Source organism: Myotis nattereri (assembly GCF_964212035.1).
Source record: "Myotis nattereri genome assembly, chromosome: 2".
Lineage (NCBI taxonomy): Eukaryota > Metazoa > Chordata > Mammalia > Chiroptera > Vespertilionidae > Myotis > Myotis nattereri.
This window is the reverse complement of record NC_138076.1, coordinates 164,350,337-164,371,904: the sequence shown is the minus strand read 5'-3', so window position 1 is coordinate 164,371,904 and position 21,568 is coordinate 164,350,337. Positions and strand designations below refer to the sequence as shown.

Below are 21,568 nucleotides of genomic sequence, written 5' to 3'. Positions count from 1 at the left end.
TGTGAGGTGCCATTCCTCCTTGAGCACAAGCAGCCCAGCAGCTTTTACAAGGCAGTCATGGCCACCTCAGAAAGCCTTAATTAAAGCACCTATTTGTAAATGGCCCAGAACAAAGAGAATGACAGACTTAGTGAGCCCCTTGAAAACCGTCTTAGACAGGAAGCTGACAAAGGGATAGCAGCAGCCCGCCAGGCTGCTTCCTTCCACCTGAGCAACTGGCTGCGATGAGTTCCCTTCCTCACCATAGGCTGCAAAGGCTCTGGTCGAGCCCCAGGCTGGGTCAGTTGCCAAGGCCTGTGCCTTGTGTCAGCCTTCACCAGCCCGCCTGCGTCTGAAGTGACCCAGCAATCGGCCCCTGAGAGAAGTCCAGCCCACGTCTGAGAGCAGTTCTCCTGCGAGGACAAGGCAAGTCATCGTGGCATTATCTATAGCAGAAGGAAGCTGGAGGCAACCTAGATGACCTGAGATTGGACAGAGTCAGAAGATAATAAATGCATATTATGGAAGCTAAACACAACAAAGTCGATGTACGTACAGACAACATAGTGTTGGGTTAAAAAATGTCAAAACTGTACCATTTATCTAATTAAAACATACACACACTGAAAGCACTGCCTCTTACTGCCCAGTAATGAGCACATATTTGGGATGACATCACATGTGCTACAGTGGGTGCCTTTGGTGAGGAGGGTGAGAGGAGAGATGGGAAATGAAGGGAACAGATGAATGAAACAGAGAAGGGCTTCTGTGAGTTGATAAGGATACTATGCTAAGGACTGGAGACTAATGGGCTCAGCTTCCTGCTTAGGAGGCCCCAAAGCAAAACCAAACATAAAATAAAGAAAGTGGGAAGGACTAGGAGATGACCTAAGAGGGCTTTGTTGGGGCCAGCCTGAGGACTGGCTGAGGAGCCTCAGTCATCTTCTGTTGAGCATTTGGTGCCTGGGTAGATGTGTTTTGGAAGCAGATTTTTAGGGAGGCGAAACTGTCAAGTCATGGGATGGAGCAGAGGAGGGAAGCCTGGTACACAGATCTGCTAGGTTAACATGTGGTGGCTGTGAGCCCCCAGGGAGGATACACCTTGGGGCTGCTGAGCACTTGGAAGGAAGCTGCTGGGAGAATGAAAAATCCAGGCTGGGAAGAGACAGGGAAGCCACACCTTGTGTTGATCAACCTGGGAAGGCTTCCTGGAAGAAGAGGGCTTTCCCCCACGATGGCATTGGGTGCCTTCTGCAGCCAGGCTAGAGTGCCCTCTAGTGGAAACAGTATGGGAGTCCAGGATAGCCTTTTCTAAGGCACCTCTGCCACAGAGCAGTGACTCAACAGGGCCCCAGGGGCATCTCTGAGCTACAGAACTTAGGGTTTTGGTCTGTAAAATGGGTTGCACGTCATGTGGCTATGCTGCAATTGGAGGAGCTCCAGGAATAAGACAGGAAAGGGGTAATTATCAGTGGTTTGGGGCCAAGTTTTCTTCCTTTTGTCTCCCGAAGTTCCTCCTTCTCTGGCAAGCTTCTGCGCCATTGGAGTTGGGGAACTCTGAAGGGCACTGTCTCCCATGGCGCCCTCCAGACAGCTAGCTGCCTCCCGTCTCATGGGCCAGGTGGATAGACCTGGACGTGTTCCTTAAGTAGACCCCAAAGCTGACACCCTGTAACTTCTGGCTGTCCTCCATGTCTTTGGGCACCTGTCCCCAGCTGCCTCACTTAGCCCCTGTGGGCACACATCCCCTCTCTCTGTCCCCCTCCCTCCCACCCAAGACAGACACTTGCTCTCCTTCAGGTCTCCTCACAGGGCTGGGCCTCAGGGCCTCCCCACTGGGTGCTGTCTTGGCCAGCAGTGAGTGACCCTTCAGAAGCAATGAGGAGGCTCAAGCCGGTCATTCTTCATCCTGTGTGGCCTGAGCAGCAGAGGGCAAGGTGCCACTGCTCTGGACACTGCATGGCTGAGTGCTGCTAAGGGAGCAGGAGCTCCCTGAGAGAGAAAAATGAGCTAGCCCTGCTGAGCACTGCCCAGACTACACAACAGTTGGTTTTTAAAGCTGCTAAGTTTTGGGTGGTTCATTACACAGCCAAGTGAGCTCCTGACTGGTTTCCATAATTTGCAACCACTCTTGATTATTAGAATCATCTCACTCCAGAATTTAAGGAGTCCTAGCCTCACTGTAAAATTTCAGTTTTGAGCTCTGCTCAAACCTTCTCTCTCTCCCACCCTTAAGCCACCTCCCCACGGCCGACTAGCCTGTTTCTGGTTCTCATGCTCAGCTCAGTGGGGTGAGGTCTTTCATCACAAACTCCCTTCTTTTTTGAGGTTTTTCAACCCCTGTTGCACCAGGGGAGGTGTTGTCCATCAGGTTCTGCCTAAGTGGCAGCTGGTGGGGGCAGCAGGCTCTGTGTCTACCTCTAAAGTTGGGTGGTGGCACCACAAGTCTCACGTTCCAGGGTTCATTCCCATAAAGTCCCCCAGCACCGATGCTGACTTGCAACGTTAAGCTATATCTTGTGGCCCCCTGTCACCTCCCCATGCTGCTGGACACTTGCCAGACTGCGCCCCTTCCAGCTCAGCTTTCCTCCCAGGCCATCTTTGGGGCCTGTGGCCATGAGGAGAGGTGGCCAGGTCCAACGTGAAGCTTTCTTAGAACTTGAGGAGATGAGCTGCCAACCTGAGAATCATCATCTTGACTCCTTTCCTCTCCCCCAACATCTAGTAAATTGACAGGCCCTTCTAATACCTCGTGGTTGATTCCATTTCTTCTCCATTTCTCCAACACTGTCTTAGCTCAGGCCCTTGTTATTTCACATTTCATTTCATGCAATAACTTGCTAACTGGATTTTCTGCCTTTTATTATGTTCCCACAATCTGTTTTTCATCCCACTACTTAGTTGATCTGGTCATACACCCAGTCACTTTCCTTCCTTCCATCCATCCATCCATCCATCCATCCATCCATCCATCATCCATCCATCCCAACCCACCCGCCTCTGTATGTAACCATCAGAGGAAAATCCTCTACTGCTGATGGGACAAAGGCCATACTCCTGGAAGGGGCACACAGTGCTCCTGTCTTGGCCCTGCCTATGCTTCCAACCTCATTTCCTCTGTGCTCCTGCCATGCTCCGCTCGCTGCTCTGACCCTGAGAGGGGCACTCTTGCTCAGGCCTCCACACCTCTATGCACTCTATCCCCTGGGTTTGGGAACTCAAGTCTGGGCTCAGGGTCTGTTTCCTTTTAACAGAGTCGGGTATGTCTCTATCACACTGTAGATCAGCGATTTCGACCCTTTTCATCTCATGGCACACATAAATGAATTACTAAAATTCTGCAGCACACCAAAAAAGTACATAATTTTTTTGCTAATCTGACAGAAATAGGTATGATTTTGATTAGTTTACAAAAAAGGCCACAATAGTGATTACCTACCCTTTTTGCGCCAAAGTGACTTAAAAAAAAAATTAGGTACCTATACTTGCATATAAGGATTTCTGGTACCAAGAATTAACCAATCAGGTGCAACCTCTTTTATGTGATGTGACTAAGAAGATGCAACTCTATTATTAGTACATGACCTTTATATTTATGGTTCAAGACAGGGCATTCACATCAGACAACTATTGTTGTGTTGGCTGTTGTCATTTTTTTATTTGACAGTTTAAGGGAAAAGATGTCCATGCCCCTGACTAATTAGTCAGGTATTGCATGTTTTAAAATTCTTTCGATACATCGGTTGAAAATCACTGCTGTAGATGTTTGATTTCTCCATCGTGACCAGTAGGCTGTGAGCCTCTTAAAGACAGAGAACGAGGTAGGAGAATGGGTATTCAGTGGCCACCATGCTTCCCTAGGTCACAGAGCACCAGCTTGTGTGGCCCTAATGCCCTTGCCAGATACATTCAGGTGCTCGGGAAAGGCTTGGTGCCAAAGAGGCATGCTGGGCAGGGCGGCCTCGGCAGGGTCCGAACAGGGTTCACTGGCAGCTGTGATGTCTGTGACAGGGCCTCCCATACTCCAGCCCCGGTGGTTTTCTAGCCGAGGAGTCTGGCCAGGAACTGCCAACTTCCCTCCGGAAGCAGAGCACAGCAGGAGATTCAAGCTGAGATCCTCCCTTCCGAGTTTTCATTTTGGGGAGACACCCTCATAATGTTGGGGATGTCAGGAAGAAATCCAAGAATCCACTTGGAAAAGCAGGAGACAGTGGTAAGGTGAGAGCTGGAGGTCAGGGCCGTGATAGTGAGGCTGCAGCTCTTCAACGCTCTGAAGGCTGTGGGCTCAGAAATGTGGGTTCAAGTAGGCCCAAGGCTTGGAGAGATGGTGATCTCCAGGTTGCAGACAGCAGAGCCTGGGCAAGCATTTGGGATGCTCACCTTGACATTTTCCTCACGGTGCCACTGTTTTACTTTATTGTGGTGGCAAGTTTAACCCACAAGAAAGCGTGGAGGCATCCTTGATTCCTCCCTTTCTCTCGCATCCCAGATCCAATATTTCGAGAAATCTGTTTTCAAATCTTTCTTTGCATTTCATCCAAGGCTGGTCACTGCTTACACCGTCCAGGGATTCCTTCCTTCCACACCTTTATGCACGGGGCTCCATTATCTCCCTGGGGTGACCCTTCTCTTTCCCGCCACCGTTACCTCTCTTAGAGTCTGTTTTCTGGGAAGCCATCACATCACCACGATCAGTTAGCATGTCAGATAACTTTCCTCTGCACAAGCCCCGCAGCTCCACGCTGCACTCAGTGGGAGTTGCAGTCCTCTCAAGGCCTGCTGGTCCTCCATGGTCGGAGTGGAGCACCTCCCTCCTGTGTCTCCTAAACTCGCTTGCACCATCCAGAACTCTCGATGGTGCTCCCACTATTCAAACCTCAGTGGCTTCCTTGCTCCTGGTGGGAACACACCAGGCCTGTTCCTACCTTAGGCCTATGCACTGGCTCTTGCCGCTGCCCACATGGTTCATCCTGTGACCTCCTCAAAGTCTTTGTTCAATGTCACCTTCTCAGGGCAGCTGCCTCGGACCACTCAGTTACAGTTGGACCCCACCTTTCTCCCAGCTCTCCTGACTTTCCTTACCCTGTTCTATTTCTCCTTTCCACAGCACATATCACCACCTAACATATACAGTGGGGCCTTGACTTATGAGTGTCACGACTAACGAGTTTTTCTAGATACAAGCCGTCTCTTGGCCGATTTTTTGCTTTGAGTTGCGAGCTAAAATTCGGGTTACGAGCCAGCTTCAGATATCCCACTGCTAGTTGGCGCAGCGAACGTCACAGTGAACGCCACAACATCAGCCCAGCATCACGTGTCTCACTCGTTCACTTTAAGATTTGACGTACGAGTAATTTGAGTTACGAACTCCATCACGGAACGAATTAAACTCATAAGTCAAGGCCCCACTGTAATCTATTCATTTAAGTGTATTGTCAATACAAAAGTATACATCTTTATGTTATTCATGGATGCACCCCAAGCTCACAGAACGATGCCTGGCACGCAGTGGGTACTCCATGAATACTCACTGCATGAAAGAGAGAAACTAAGAGAGACCAGTGTGAGGCAGGCCCCTTCCAGAGCATCAGCTTTGAGTTCAGTTTCTATTTTGCTGGCCTGCTCAGGGTATTTATCCTGGAGAAGCTCTCTCACCTCCTGGCACACTTGACTTTTCCCTATCAGTGTGGCTGGTGTGGGAGATGTGCTTCTGTGGCCAGCCAGCAGCGAGGCAGCAGTGTGGCTGCAAGAACAAAAGACTGGAGTAAGTTGTTTCTGCAGGTATTTGGTTTGTAGGGTGTCTCCCCAACCCACCCTCCTGATTTGGCTCATCCTTGGAGCTAATCATCATCTGTAGAAACAAGGCCGTCATCTCAGACCTGCGCTCCTGGGGTAGCACCTGCTCCCTCTGGACCCATCTCCCCACTCCCCACATGGAGTGTGTGTGTGTGTGTGTGTGTGTGTGTGTGTGTGTGAGAGAGAGAGAGAGAGAGAAGATTCTCTATTCTCTCTGGTTCCATTTGGCTCTTTTCATATGCCTCCCCCCAAGCCCGTTTCCTGTAGAGGGGCATATTCTGGAAGATTCTTTCTTGTTCTTGTCTTGGTGCACAGAGGTTCTCTGCAATGAGTGCTTCACTCAGGGGTCTGGGGAGCTGGGCCTTTGGAGTAATTATAGCTTTCACAAAGCAGGTGCTCTCCCCATTGGGCTGCATTTCCACCCCGTTCTTCCTGGGTGTGACAAGGAGGCACCTGTAAGATGAAGGTGGGAGGCTGGGGGTGAGCAGCCCCAGTGGAGGGCCTGGGCTTTGCAAGGGATCTCAAGAGCTGGGTGATTTCTCTGTTTGGCACCCCTGCCTCGGGCCTCTCTGACATCTCTCCCCATCCAGACCTGCCTAGTCTCCGTCCTTCCTGATCCTCCACTGCCATGAGTGGCCTCAGAAACTAAGAGCACGCCCTCTGCCGGGTCAGTCATCTTTCGCTCTCGCCACGGATCTTTCCTGCTCCTGTCTGGTCTCCCCATGAGACCCAGCTTCCTCAAGGGCAAACTCTGCCTACCCAGCTTGATTTCCTCAGCATCTAAATTAGTGCCTTGTTCTTGTTCTGCTGGTGCTTTAGCACTTGCCGTGAATGAAGGCACCTCCTCTGGGCTGCTGCTGCACCTGGTCGATATTTGTAGACTAGATGGAGAACCTCTCCAGCCATTGGCCACTCCTTCCTGCATTGGTCTATTCAATTCAAGCAATGCTTCCCGAGGACCTGATATGCTGTTGGATATAAAAGTAGATAAGACTTGATTTCTGAATTGAAGGGGCAGTGCCAATGGCAATGACTCTACTATAAGATGGAATGCGATTCAGAGCAGTAACAGGAAAAGGCTTGAAGAGGCTCACTCTGTATGTGCTCAACCTGGGAAGATAAGCTGGGCGTCCTTGCAGCCTTAGAAGGGGCATGGGATCTGCGTGGAATTACGGCCGGTGGGACTTTGGTGGGACATGGGACCCTTCAGGTCTCAGGAATGTGCTGGCCCAGGCCTCCACTTGCCTGTGTGGGATAATGATCTGAGGTCTACTCACAGGGCTGGAGGGGAATTAGGGCTGAATAGATATGTCTAGGCCTGTGGGGTTGAACAGGCCAGGGACGGGCTTATTGGGGTTCAGGGTCTCCTGAATTAAAGGTGGCAAGTTTCAGCTTCCCTTCTCAACTTGCCCCTGGGGGTGATTCCCACGCTCATAAAGGGAATTAATAACTTTCTCCTGCCTTTCATGTTGTCGGGAGGCCTGTGTCTGCCCTATAAAAGGCAGGAGCACTAACAGGTCTCTGGGGTGAGATCTGGTGTCCTTCAGTCCCTCCACTTCCCCTGGCACTGCCCACAGAGCAGAGGCATGGCGAGCCGGTCCTACCGCATCAGCTCTGGCTACGGGGTCAGGAATTTTAGCTCCTGCTCTGCCGTCATGCCCAAGCCGGGGGCTCACAGCTGTTCCAGTGCCATGGCCTACCGAGGGGGCAGTCCTGGGGGCCCTGGCTACAGGCGCCTCGGGGGCTTTGGCAGCCGGAGTCTGTGTGCAGTGGGGTCCCCGCGGATCGCAGTGAGTTGTGCACGCCCCCTACGCAGCGGAGGAAACTTTGGCTACAGAGCAGGGGGCCTTTGTGGGCCCAGCCCGCCCTGCATCACCACTGTCACAGTCAACGAGAGCCTCCTCACGCCCCTCAACCTGGAGATCGACCCCAACGCGCAGTGCGTGAAGCATGAGGAGAAGGAGCAGATCAAGTGTCTCAACAACAAGTTCGCTGCCTTCATCGACAAGGTGGGTCTGTGGGTTGTCCCCTGGGCAATGGCTTAGGAAGGGACAAGGGACTTGGAACCCAATGACTGGCTGGGCTCAAATTCTCAGGGTCCCAGCCCTGCTACTGATGAGCATGTAGCCTCGAGAACGTGGCTGAATCAGGATGTCAGTTTTCACATGTTGCCTTGAGAGTCAAAATTGCAATAATGGATGCGAAACCACTGGCCAGAACAGGCAGGTGCATTGCTGCTAATACCCTGCTCAGCAAGAGTGCATGTGTGTCTGGGCCCCATCCTCTGGATCTTGGCCATCACACAGTGTGGGGTGGATGGGGTGGGCACTGTTGCGTAGGCTAGTGTCTGACCCATCCCCAGCAGGGAGAGGGGCCAGAAGCTGCTTTCCTATAGGGACATCCTCAGAAGGCTGGGAGTTCCTAGGACTTCTGCCCCAGGGACCCTCCCCCACCCAACACTTCCACAGATGAACAACAGTGAGTTGAGACTTCAGGGTGGCCCAGGAGGGGCTGTTGAATTGCACTTTCCCGATGTTGCAGTTTCAGAGCTCTCCTTGTGGCTGGATACACAGCTTCAGTTTCCTTTGCCCCAGTGACGCCCCCTCTGGGAGCCTGAAATCTGATCTTTGGGGGAGCACAGCCCCTGGAGTGCGCGGGAGGAAAGGCTCATCTTCCAGGGCTGAGTGGTGTGCACACCCGGCACTAGAAGATGCACACCGGCTGCTGTGGGTGGGAGCTTTGCTCTCAAACAAGCACCATCAGCAATAGGCATATCTGCAAGGGAAGGTGCTGGGCATCCGTTCTTAGCACGCTCCTGGCTCCCTCCCATCAGCACATAGAAGCTGACCCTGGGGCCATGCAGGTTGTTCACTGCTTAGGGACACCCACTAAGATGGGGGAGGGGGAGGTTGAATTCCAGCCCTTGCTCTGTTTGCCAGGCTGTGTGCCCTGGGAGAGGCTGCATCTGCCTGAAGGGGCACCTTTTCCTAATTTGCGCAAAAGCACAGTGAGGACCCTGAACATGCAGACTTGAAAGGGATCTTTGCATGTGGCCCTTTGGGCATCACCCAGGTATACCACTCTCTGTTGGGGAGGGTCAATCCCTTCCCTGGGGTTCCTGACAGCCACTTGCCTCCTTCCAGCGTTCTTCCTTCAGGATGAACTCCAGGTGTGCAAAGTGCATCGCTGTGGTGGGTTTAAGCCTGTAGATCAGGCAGGCCCGAGAGCTGCCCTCCCGACCTGGGCCTGCATGTGGAGACCCAAGGTAGATGCCTTTTGGATAGTCGGGGTTTGGGGTCCTTTTCATTGAGAGTTGCTTTACACCAGCTTGTTCTCCCAGAAGTTTAGGACTTGAGAGGAGAACCTAATTTAGGGCTGGCAGCTGCACGGTGCCTGGTGAATGAAGCCAAGCTGAGAGGTGTGCCACCTACAGGGGCAGCTGCTGCCTCTCACTCCAAACACAGGCCCAGCATTACCCAAGCATCCGGTTCGTCAAGGTCAGGGAAATCCAGATTCTTGCCTGAAGACACTCAATTATTAAATGTTAGCAGCTAATCGGATTTTTGTAAAACAGTGTGCAGCCAAATAGCACATGCCCTGGGCCAGATAGGGCCTGAGGGCTGCCCGTGTAAATTGCTGATGTGTTCTCATTGCCTCAGTTTACCATGAGGCTCAGAGAGAATGAGGCACTGTGGCTCGGCCAGTGGCGGAGTTAGGCAGTGAGAGATCTCCTAACTTCTGGTCCAGGGTTCCCCCTCCAGGCTCCTGCACTCCAGTCAGAGTGAGGGAGGGTCATGGTGAGTGCATTTAAAAACCACTGCCATAAGGAAAAGGAACCCTCGTGCACTGCTGGTGGGAGTGCAGACTGGTGCAGCCACTGTGGAACACAGTATGGAGTTTCCTCAAAAAATTCAATGTGGAACTGCCATTTGACCCAGTAATCCCACTTCTAGGAATGTATCCCAAGAAATCAGAAATACCAATCAGAAAGGACATATGCACCCCTATGTTCACAGCAGCACAATTTACAATAGTTAAGATTTGGAGACAACCTAAGTGCCCATCAGCAGATGAATGGATTAAAAAACTGGTACATCTACACAATGGAATACTACGCTGCTATAAAAAAGAAAGAACTTTTACCATTCGTAACAGCATGGATGAACATGGAGAACATTATGCTAAGCGAAATAAGCCAGTCGGAGAAAGATAAATATCACACGATCTCACTCATTTGTGGACTATAATGAACAACATAAACTGATGAACAAAAATAGATCCAGAGATAGAGAAACATCAAACAGACTGTCAAACTTCAGAGGGAAGGTAGGGGAAGGAGTGGGGGAGGTAAGAGATCAACCAAAGGACGTGTATGCATTCATATAAGCATAACCAGTGGACACAGACACTAGGGGTGTATGGGCATGTGCTGGGGGGTGGGGGTGGCCGGGGAGAGGTTAATGGGGGAAAAAGGAGACATATGTAATACTATATGTAATTCTCTAAACAATAAAGAATTAAAAAAATAAAAATTACTGCCATAAAAATGCCCACAAACTTAGCATCTTAAAACAACATACATTTATCTCATAAGGCTGAAACCAAGCCGGCAGGAGGGCTGCATTTCTTTCTGGAGGCCCTTTCCCAGGGACATCCAGGTTTCTGGCAGAACTGAGTTTCCTGTGGTGTTCGGACTGAGGTCCCTGTTCCCTTGCTGGCTGATTGACAGGCTGGTGTTCTCAGTTTCCGGGGCTGCCCGTATTCCTAGCCTCATAGACCTTTCTCCATCTTTAAAGCTGGTGATAGTGGTCGCATGCTTCACTTCTCCTGTTTGAACTCTCTCCTCTGCCTCCTTCTTCTGGGCATCTCTCTCATCCTTCTGCCTTCCTCTTCCACTTTGAAAGGCAACTACTGTGGGAGCCAACTACTGGATAGTTTAGGATAAGCTCCTGATCTTCGGTCTGTAACCTTAATTGCATCTGCAGGATCCCTCTTACCATGTAATGCAACATATTTACAGCTTCCAGGGATTAGGGAGTGGCCATCTTCGAGGGGCCATTTTTTACCTACTACATGTGGTTTGTGGCATTTTTTCAGGATCAGATGTTATTTTATTCTGTGCAGAATAAACAAATCACAAATAAATTGTGTGCTCTTTCTGGGAGGTGGGGGGAGGGGAAGTTATTCGGGGAACAGTTGGGAACTGTACTTTCAGACTTTGTAAATGATTTGGTCTTCGGGGGAAGGTCGCAGCTGCTACAGGTCAGGGGCCATCCCAAAGGGCAGAGAGAGTTCTGGGGGACCAGAAACTTCCTTAGACTTCCCACTGAGTCTCTTTTCTTCACCCTCGGCGACAGGTGCGCTTCCTGGAGCAGCAGAACAAGCTGCTGGAGACCAAGTGGCAGTTCTACCAGAACCGCAAGTGCTGCGAGAGCAACCTGGAGCCGCTGTTCAATGGCTACATGGAGACACTGAGGCGGGAGGCTGAGTGTGTGCAGGCCGACAGCGGGAGGCTGGCCTCAGAGCTCAACCACGTGCAGGAGGTGCTGGAGGGCTACAAGAAGAGGTAAGCATGACAGGGCCAGGGGTGGTTATAGGAATGGGGTAGGTCTTGGCTGGGTCAATGCAACTATCCTGGAGGCAGACATGGTTGAAGTTCAGGGTCCTTTCAGGCTACCAATCAGATGGTTTGCATTATCAGTCTGCTCCGTCTTGTCTGGGCTCCCAGCTCCTGCAGGTTATCTTGGAGACCTAGCAACAATCTGGAGAGAAGGGGTGCCCCCAGCCGGGAGGGATGGGGCACCCGTCCAGGGCACAGACTGACCCAGAGATGGAGAGAGAGCAAATGAAACAGGAGGACCATGGTCAACAGGGCTGGAAAGCAGAACATGGGAACAGCAGTCGGCACCAGGATGGGTGGAAAGGAAACATCCTGGAAGAGAATTCTTGAAAATGATCAGACCGATGCCATTAAGGATATCTGATGAAATTGGATACTTCTTTTATTGATGCTGCAGATAAATCATTAGGCTTTTGTTATGCAAGGCTCTACAATTCAAAGGTCCAGGTAAATCTTTTATTTTAACCTGACTTGTTTAGTTTGGCCATTATCTAGCTTCACTCGCTGGATCACTTAACTTGCCCCACTTCATCTGGTAGACACGGACAGACTGAAAGGTGATTTTGACATAAGCAGCTCTGGTCATTCTAATTGGAATTCTGGTCTTGGAAGGTCAGGTTTTGCCATCAGATGGACCCAGCAATGGGTCTTCACTTCCTTTGGGGGGATGCAAACGCAGACACATTTCTGTTTGCAGGTGCCAAAGTCTGTCTCCTACTCTAGGAGTGTGTGGGCCAGTAATCACAGAGCTCGGAGTTTATAGGAACCTAATTGCCTGTAATTACAAAGCTGTGAAAACCGTGCTCTGGGAACGCTGGTCTCCCTTGTTGGCTCGGGCAGGGCTGCTCCAGGGATAAGTCCTCACGGGCAAGAAAGAACCAAAGGCTGGTGGAGGAGGACTGTGGAAATGCCCCCAGCAGTCTGGGCAGAGCGGGTCGCTCCCAGTATTTCAAGTCCTTGGATGTTGGGGGAGGGGGAAAGGAACGTCATGGGAATGGCTTTCATGGAGCTTTATATTTTGTATAATTTTAGGGTTGTAGGGCTCCTTGGAGCAACTGTCACTCATTTATCCCACAAACCTACTGAGTGCCTTACTGCCTACCAGGCAATTGAACCCAAGTTGCAGGCGGAGTAAATGGTTTGCCTGAGGTTTTGCAGGGACCTCACTTCCAAGCTTAGACCAGAAACCAGGGACTTGGACTCCATGTTCAGTGTCCTCTGGTGGGTTCTTTATGTCTGGGAAATAGAAGTCCAGAGAGGCTAGCCTCTTCTCCCAAGGCACCCAGAAAGTCAAGGGCAGATCCAGAGAGTCTTGAAAACCTAGGGTTCACTAGCCGGCCACAGCCCTCAGCTGTGCTCTCTCTCCTCAGGTATGAAGAAGAGGTGGTCCTCAGGGCCACGGCTGAGAATGAGTTTGTGGTGCTGAAGAAGGTGAGTGACTCTTTCCCTACGGCAAGCAGCTAACTCTTGGATGGTGAGTCTATGAGACTGGGCATCTTGCCAAGGTCATGCCAATCCCGCTGGGGTGGCAAGGCACTCAAGTCTCCCCAACCAATGGAGGCTGGTCTGGCTTTGGAAGTCTCTTGGCCCCCATGCAGGAACCCAGACTGTATTGACCAGGCTTCTTAAAAGGAAAACCTCATCATACTGCTGTCTGACTTTTTGTAAACTCCCTGGTTAGCTGCAATGGTCACTTTTAAATCCATTTCACTCTCATGTAGACATTGCCTCCCAGTGGGTTCTCAGCTTGCTAGTGGTTTTGTGAGCTGTGGCAATGGCAGATGATGACATAACAGAAGAAAAACTGCTAATGATCTCCCTTTGATTTTAAGTTGGTGAGTTGAAGTGAACACTTACATAGTTTCACAAATAACGTGCTCACCAGCCACCTTATCTGTGAGTAATCACAGAATAGAGAGAAGGCTGGTAAAAATCTGCCATGGAGGCTTGACCTTGGTGTCAGGCAGGAAGGTCAGCTACTTGGGGGTTGGGTGTTGCCTGACTTAGGTGCCAAGGATGACCTGCTGGGGAGGTGCACCATGGCTCTGTGGCCACCTCAGGGTCATGCTCCAGGGCCAGTTTGGCTCAGTGGCAGTAGCCTGCGGTTTTGGGTTTTGATCTTAGGCTATTTGCTTAATCAAAACCCCCAATTCTGGAGGAAATGAAAAGTCTGTAGGGGCAGACTTCTCTTCACTTCCTATCCCTTGTGGCCTCACTGATGTTTATGTGAAGGGAGGTAAAGGCAGTGGCAGATAACAAAGGCCCTATTCCCAGGACTCTGAAAGTGCCTTGTAATTGCAGGTTGGATGAGCAGGGGCAGGGGTGGGCCAGGAGGCGGTGTCAGGGCCCACGGGAGAGTGCAGTGTGCAAGGGCACTGAGTGGCTCACGCCCACTCTCTCCTGTCTTCCCCACCAGGACATAGACAGCGCCTATCTGCGCAAGGCGGACCTGGAGGCCAATGTGGAGGCGCTGAAGGAGGAGATGCACTTCCTGCAGGCTCTCTATGAGGAGGTGAGTCTCCCCATCTCCAGAAGAGCAATTGAGAGTAGAGACAAGAGGGTTTCCCTGGGGTGTGGGCTGTCCTGGTTCCTTGGTTCTAGGGAAAGTTGTTCGTTCCTTACTTGTCTAGGATCTCAACATCCTTTCCTTTTGTGACTGAGGCCTCCTTTTAAAATGACAATGGATGATGGCCTTCCTTTAAAATGATTAGAAAGACTATATAATTCATTGCCTGTCCACACAGCACAACATGAAGTAGAGATTTGATAATAGAGCTCTCTCTATATATAATAATAATTATTATAGAAACTCAGGACTCTAAATCTGGCCATTATCTGGTTGGTTGGATTTATACATAAAGCTACCACTGATCTGGAGAGCTTAGGCTTCACACATAGTAATTCAGTTTATTCCTGACCCTAGAAATCTGCCCCTATTGATCTCAGCATTGATGGAATTCCACCTTACTCACTACCTTGAAGCTATGGTGCAGTCTCCAGCCTTTTTCTCTTAAAACTACACTTAAGCCCTAGCCGGTTTGGCTCACTGGATAGAGTGTCGGCCTGGGGACTGAAGCGTCCCAGGTTCGATTCCAGTCAAGGGCATGTACCTTGGTTGTGGGCACATCCCCAGTGGGGGGTGTGCAGGAGGCAGCTGATCGATGCTCCTCTCTCATTGATGCTTCTAACTCTCTATCTCTCTCTCTTCCTCTCTGTAAAAAAAATCAATAAAATATATATTTTTAAGAAACTACACTTAACATTTTTCTGACTTGTCAGAAGTTTCCTAATTTATTTCTAAAATTTCCAAGTTGGGACTGTGCTTTTGATTACCTGCAGAAGCAGGAATGGGAAGGGGATTTGGAGCTGAGGGCCCTGTCTATTGTCTCCTACAGGAAATCTATGTCCTTCAGTCACAAATCTCTGACACTTCGGTGGTGGTCAAGATGGACAACAGTCGGGAACTCAACATGGACTCAGTTGTGGCCGAGATCAAGGCTCAGTATGACGACGTGGCCAGCCGCAGCCGGGCCGAGGCCGAGTCCTGGTACCAAAGCAAGGTAAACTGGAGGACTGGGCTGCCCTACAAACCATGACCCTGGAGCTTCTCTGGGAAATGTACCCAGGCACTCAGAGGGGCTGTAGCTGCGGTCCCAGGTTCAGAGCTGGGAAGGAGGTGGGCTGTTGCAGAAGACTAGGCTAGCTGATCTGGGCTGGGTGGGATCAGTGACCTCCCAGCACACCCTCCAGCCACCTGGTGATTGGTAGTTTCCACATGTTTGTCTCCTGACCCGCAGTGTGAGGAGATGAAGGCCACAGTGACCCAGCAGGGCGAGAACCTCCGCAGAACCAAGGATGAGCTCAACGACCTGAACCGCATGATCCAGAGGCTGACAGCAGAGGTGGAGAATGCCAAGCAGCAGGTGGGAGACACTGAGAACTCAGCACACCTGCCGCTTCTGATCTGCTTTCTGCTTTCCTTCTACCTCGAGGGGCTCCTGCTATCTTTGGAGAGGCTTGTATTTTAACCACCTGCATCTGAAGGACTCACAGTGCACAAAACATTGTAGGAAGAGGATTGGTCTATCTATTTTTTTTAAAAAAAATTTTTTTATTGATTTCAGAGAAGAAGGGAGAGGGAGAGAGATAGAAACATCAATGATGGGAGAGATCATTAATCAGCTGCCTCCTGCACACCTCCCACTGGGGTTTGAGCCTTCAATCCCTGCTAATTGGAATTTAAATTTTCACTTCTCTGGTTAACTGGTGACATTGAATGTCTCCCCATACACTTACTAATCATTTGTATTTCTCCTGCTAAGAATTGCCTATTCATATCATCTGCCCATTTTTCTATTGAAACTTCCATCTTCTTGGCGATTTGCATTATTCTTTTGCCCATTCTCTCCAGATTGTAACTCTTAATCAGTTACACATGCCTCAATTACTCTCCTCTCAATCTGTCACGTGTCTGTTTGCTTTGTTCTGGTGCCCTTTACTGAAGAAAAAAAATCTTTAACTTGGATGTGACCTCTTACCTTACGGGTTATACTTATGAAAGTGTGAGGTCATAGATGTATCCTCTTATGTTTTGTCCTCGGCTAGTTGTAGAGTTTTACCCCTCACATTTAGGTCTTTAATCCATCTGGATTTTATTTTTTTTGTATATACAGGAAGTAGGGCTTTAATTAAAATTATCTACATACACTGTAGCAATAAACTATATCACTTAATCTATTCTTTATCCACGGGCTTGTGCTACCACCTCTATCATAATGCTGAGTTCCCACATATACCTGGCTCAGTTCCGGTCCCCACCCTTCTGTAGGCTGTTCTCATTCTCTGTGTAAGATGTATCACAAGTAATTTGTTACTCTTAATAGCTGAGGTAATAAAATATGGGAATGGTTTACTTTTCAGAAGTGAAATTAGAGAAGAATACTTGCATTCTGATATGCTTTTAAAAATATTTATTTTATTGTGGTACGAACAGCATGAGATCGACCCTTTTTAAAAATATGTACGTGTATAACATACTGTCGTTGACTAAGGTAGGATATTCTACCTTGGATCTCCAGAGCTTACTCATCCTGCTTGACTAAAATTTTATGTCTGAGCATTAGTGACTCCTCATTTTCCCACCCCTCCCCAGCCCTGGCAACTACCATTCACTCTTTGATTCTGAATTTGACTATTTTAGATACTTCATAAACTAGTAAGTGGAACCATGCAGTGTTTGTCTTTCTGTGTCTGGCTTGTTATACTTAGCACAATGTCCTCAAGTTTCATCCATCTTGCTGCATATTGCAGGATTTCCTTTTTTTTTTTTTTGTATAAAGGCTGAATGGCATCCATTTTATGTACGTACCTTATTTTCTTTATCCATTCATCTCCCCATGGACAAGTGGCTTGTCTTCACATCTTGGCTATTGCGAATAGTGCTGTGATGAACATGGGAGTGCTAATAACTCTTTGATATCCTGATTTTAATTTTTTTGGGTAGATACCCAGAAGTGGAATTGCTGGATCATATGGTAGTTCTATTTTTAATTTATTGAGGAACCTCCATACTATTTTCATAGCAGCTGCACCATTTTGCATTCCCACTAATGGTGTGCAAAGGGTTCCAATTTCTCCACATCATCACTAACACTTGTCTTGTTTTTTTAAATAATAGCCATCCTGACAGGTGTGAGGTGTTCCTCATAGTTTGATTTGCATTTCTATGATGATAACTGGGTTTTTTTGTTGTTGTTTTTGTTTTGTTTTTTATATACCTGATGGCCATTTGTGTTTTCTTTGGAGAAATGTCTATTCAGGTCCTTAACCCATTTTTACAACTGTGTAATTAGGTTGATTTGTGTGTGTTTTTTGAGTGGTGAGTTGTAGGAGTTCCTTCTGCTTTCTTAGGTGGGTTGAGGAAGAAGCTGTAGTTAGTGTGCTGGGCATTGTAAATGGGAACTTCTTTCAGCATGCTGATCTCAAAGAATGAGACCTGCACAGTGGTCTCTGAAAACCTGGGGTTGGCACTAACTAATTGGGTAGCTTAGGGCAAGTCATAGCCTCTCTGAGTCTCATAATGAGTTTCTGCATAATGGAATAGCAAGGCCTATTCTGACAAGCTGACAGAGTCACTAAAGGTCAAATAAGATAACAACTGTGAAAGCGCCTTGTAAACTAATGACAGTAAACAAATATAAATAATATTACTAATTATCAGTCCTATTTTAGTGCTAATATTTCCTCCCTCTAATGGCTCTCCATGGGTTTGAGTTTTACAATAAAGTGGTACAAAAACAAAGGAAGAAAGCTCCAAATGGCTATTATTTCCCTTCCTGGCTAATTAGAAATTTGTCCATTTTGAATGGAGGCAAAATAGGATGACCAAGGTGTGGGAGACCCACCAGGGTCCCCACAGCCTGCCCTCTTCTCAAACTCCTTTCCTCCTCTCCTTCCCCCAGCGCCGCAAGCTGGAGGCCGCTGTAGCCCAGGCGGAGCAGCAGGGCGAGGCGGCCGTCAATGATGCCCGCTGCAAGCTGGCCGAGCTGGAGGCCGCCCTGCAGAAGGCCAAGCAGGACATGGCCTGCCTGCTCAAGGAGTACCAGGAGGTCATGAACTCCAAGCTGGGCCTGGATGTGGAGATCGCCACTTATCGCAAACTGCTGGAGGGCGAGGAGAGCCGGTGAGTATGGGCTCAGGGTCACTTCACATCTCCACTCAGGCTGGGAGAGTGCCTCACTAGGCTACAATCCTCCAGGCCGCTCAAACAGGGAAATACTCTAGCGATCATGGGGTCCAGACACTTCCCCATTTTAAACATAGAGAAACTGAGGCCCAAAGAGGGGAAAGGGCTGGTCCAAGACCACAGTTACTTAGTGGTTAAGCTAAAATGGTACCAGGCTGTGCTGACTTTGAACCAAGAATTGGGGGCAGGTGAAGTCTGCATGGGAGGGAGCAGTGTGGCTTTACACCTGGGATGGTGCATGGGCCTCTAGCCTTGAGGTGGTCACATCATTACTGCCTCTTAGCTGGGTCCACTGGAGGGAGAAACAGGCTGCACTGGGGAGGAGAGTATACAAGGTTAAGATCACAGGCTGTGAGCCAGATCTCCTGGGTTCAAACCCCAGCTCTAACACTTACTAACTATGAACCCCCAGGCCTTATCTGTAAAACGGGTAATCATAAAACCCACCACTTAAGGCTGTTGCGTGGATTAAGTGAGTTAATGGAACATAGTAAGCACAAGTAGTGCTGGTTATTAGAATAAGAGTATCTCTATCCAGGGTAGCCAGGCAGGGCTGCACCCACACAGAGGCTCCTTATTAACATGGTCAGTGTTAGAAATCTGACCTGAGTGGCACCCAAGGCCGCTGGCCAGGCTGCTGGATTTGCACCGTGCTTGACCCAGCAGGTAAACTTTTCTGTCCATTTCCTCGGGACTTTGGGTGAAGCCACTAGGCAGCCGTGGGCAAACTACGGCCCGCGGGCCGGATCCGGCCCGTTTGAAATGAATAAAAGTAAAAAAAAAAAAAAAAAGACCGTACCCTTTAATGTAATGATGTTTACTTTGAATTTATATTAGTTCACACAAACACTCCATCCATGCTTTTGTTCCGGCCCTCCGGTCCAGTTTAAGAACCCATTGTGGCCCTCGAGTCAAAAAGTTTGCCCACCCCTGCACTAGAGCTACCTCCTCCTTTGCACTGTTAACACAACCCATTCACCAGCATTCTGTGGAGCACTTGGCATTTGCAGAGTGACACTTTCATTACGATAGTAATCATTAATGTACTAGGTGTTAATAACTCAATCATATTATGAATAATGTGCTGCTTCCCAACACACAAGGTTTTAAAAGGTGGTTTAGTGTATTCTTTGCATATTGAGGCCATTGACCTTTTCATAGACCTGTCCTTTAGGGATCCCAGGAAGCAGTGCCAACACTGGTGCTGTCTGCAGTGGGTGGGCAGCATGCCCCCAGCCCCTGCTTCAGGATGGATAATAGGTCTGCTGCAAGGGCAGGGAGCTCAGTTCTAATGCTCACTCTCTCCTCTCCCCTGCAGGCTGTGTGAAGGCATGAGCTCAGTCAACATCTGTAAGTTGGGGTTGTGTGTGGGCATGGTTCTTTTGGGTGTCAACAGTCTTAATATTAGGTTGCACCTAAATAGTGACCGAACCTCTGTCTGAGGGGCACAGGGAACGGTGGTAGTAGCTGAGGTCTCTGGGATCTGGACAAATTGATGGTCCAAAATATTTGAACCATACATGGATCCATCTGGAACATCTGTTTGGTTCTACAAAAATAGCCTAAGTCTTGCAATTAAACACAGAATACTTTTCAAGTGGTACAATGTTTTAATAAGAAGAAACACTAGATGTCTATTCGATCATTTGGAGCCACTACAGGCAATTCTCAAATCTTTCTGTTTAATAATCCAATGTGTACACAGAACTAGTCTAGGTGTCTATCTGTTCTCCTCATCTTTCCAACACCATCTTTCTAGATGATTCCTCCACTGTGATCCATCAGATTTTGCTCAAAAATTGAATTAACACATCTCAACATTAGTTTGGTTCAAATAGAGTTAGGTGTCCAATTTGCTAACCCAGTTCCTTCAAGAAGCAAATGGCAGTGGGTTTAAAAGATTCATGTTGCTGGTCCCTTGGAGTGTGAAGAGAGTTAATTATTGGTTCCAAAAAATTTTTGGGTCACACCATGTCTAGGATAACAGAATTCTGACCTGGTGTCTCCATCCACAGGTGTGAGCCGTTCCCAGGGCGGTGTGGTCTGCGGAGACCTCAATGCCACCCTCCCTCAAGGCCTGGGGGGCATGGCCCTCAGCAGCAGCGCCCTCTGCCCCCCTTCTGTAGCAGGGGCATGTTCCAGCGCCAGATCTGTGCGGTTTGCATAGCTAGGGGTGGAGGCTGGGACTTTGGATGGACTAGGTCTGATAGGGGCAAGGGTGGGGAGCAGGAGGGGGAAATCTTTTTTCTCTCTGGCCCAAATGTCAGTTTGGTAATTTCCCCTGACTGGGAACCCAGACTAACTCTCCAGTTTCTTTCCTATCAGAGTTGAGATTTACTCTGAGTGCAAATCCTGGCTTTGGCATTATTACCATTTCCATTGGTTCCTTCCTCCTTGTGGTCCAGGAAAAGGACTTATAGGCTTTTTGATATAAACTGCTTAGTCACTCTCTCCTGCCCCCCCATTACCCCACCCCAACTAACTTCAGGTTAGCAGACATTTCCTAAGTACTGACCATGTGCCAGGCCCTCTGGGAAGGGAGCCAGGTAGAGGGATGGCAGTGTGTGGGCAGCCACTGGGCTTTGCCCTTGATAAGGGACTGTGCATGTCTCCTCAGTGTTGAGGGGCCCATGGGGAGAGAGCAACTGGGGCTCTGGGAGACCCTCACTTGATCTGAGAGATTGTATGTTCCTAGAGTGTCCTCCAACTATTCATATGTCAGGATGGAAAGATGGGCTGAGGCTAATTGGCTGAGATTTTTATTGTTGGTGGTTTGGATTTTATTGTATTTGGGTGATTCATGTTATGGTTCCTTCTGTCTTTTAATGTGTGTGATTAAACGTGGAAGGCTAAAGGCTTTCTGCTAGTAACCACATTAATATCTTTCTTCTTACTCTCCTCCCCTCCCCACATTCCAGATTGTTTTCGTGTTTCTTCAAGTGTGGTCCTCAGACCACAACCTATATCAGGGTCTGAGGGGGCCGGGGGAGGCAGAGATGAGCCCAGAACTCTGAATTAAACATGCTCCCAGGTGACTCCTGTAAGAACCAAAGTTGAGAGCTGCTGGTTCATGTGGGCCGAGGGAATAGAGGTCAGGTCATTCTGACTGTGGAGGTGACTTTCCACCAGATTCTCATAGGGTCAGGCTCGTCTTTGCATTTCTCTTCTGCCAGACAGGCTAGGACAGCAGGCTGGGTGTGGTGGAGACAAAGGTAGAAAAGGGGAGAGGTGGGAGCTTGTTCACAGCAGCCGCTAAACACCTCACATGTCATTCAATCGTCACAGCAGCCGTATTATTATATTCATTTTACAGATAAGAAAATTAAGGCCCAAAGGAGTTAAGTAACTTTACTAAGGTCACACAGGTAGGCCAGGATGCAAGCAGAGGTCTAGATAATGCCAAAGTTCCCCAAGACTTTCCATTGTCT

The 21,568-nt window shown here is 49.0% G+C and overlaps 1 protein-coding gene across 1 annotated transcript; it reads left to right on the top strand.

Annotated features, from left to right (window-relative positions):
* Positions 1-7,361: 7,361 nt before the first annotated feature.
* Positions 7,362-20,307, top strand: LOC308512684 (keratin, type II cuticular Hb5-like; the record flags this gene model as incomplete). Its single annotated transcript, XM_081082282.1, has 9 exons — positions 7,362-7,784; positions 11,133-11,341; positions 12,766-12,826; positions 13,812-13,907; positions 14,791-14,955; positions 15,193-15,318; positions 17,857-18,077; positions 19,459-19,490; positions 20,156-20,307. 9 exons carry the CDS (start codon positions 7,362-7,364, stop codon positions 20,305-20,307), a joined length of 1,485 nt encoding a protein of 494 aa, XP_080938408.1.
* Positions 20,308-21,568: the final 1,261 nt, after the last annotated feature.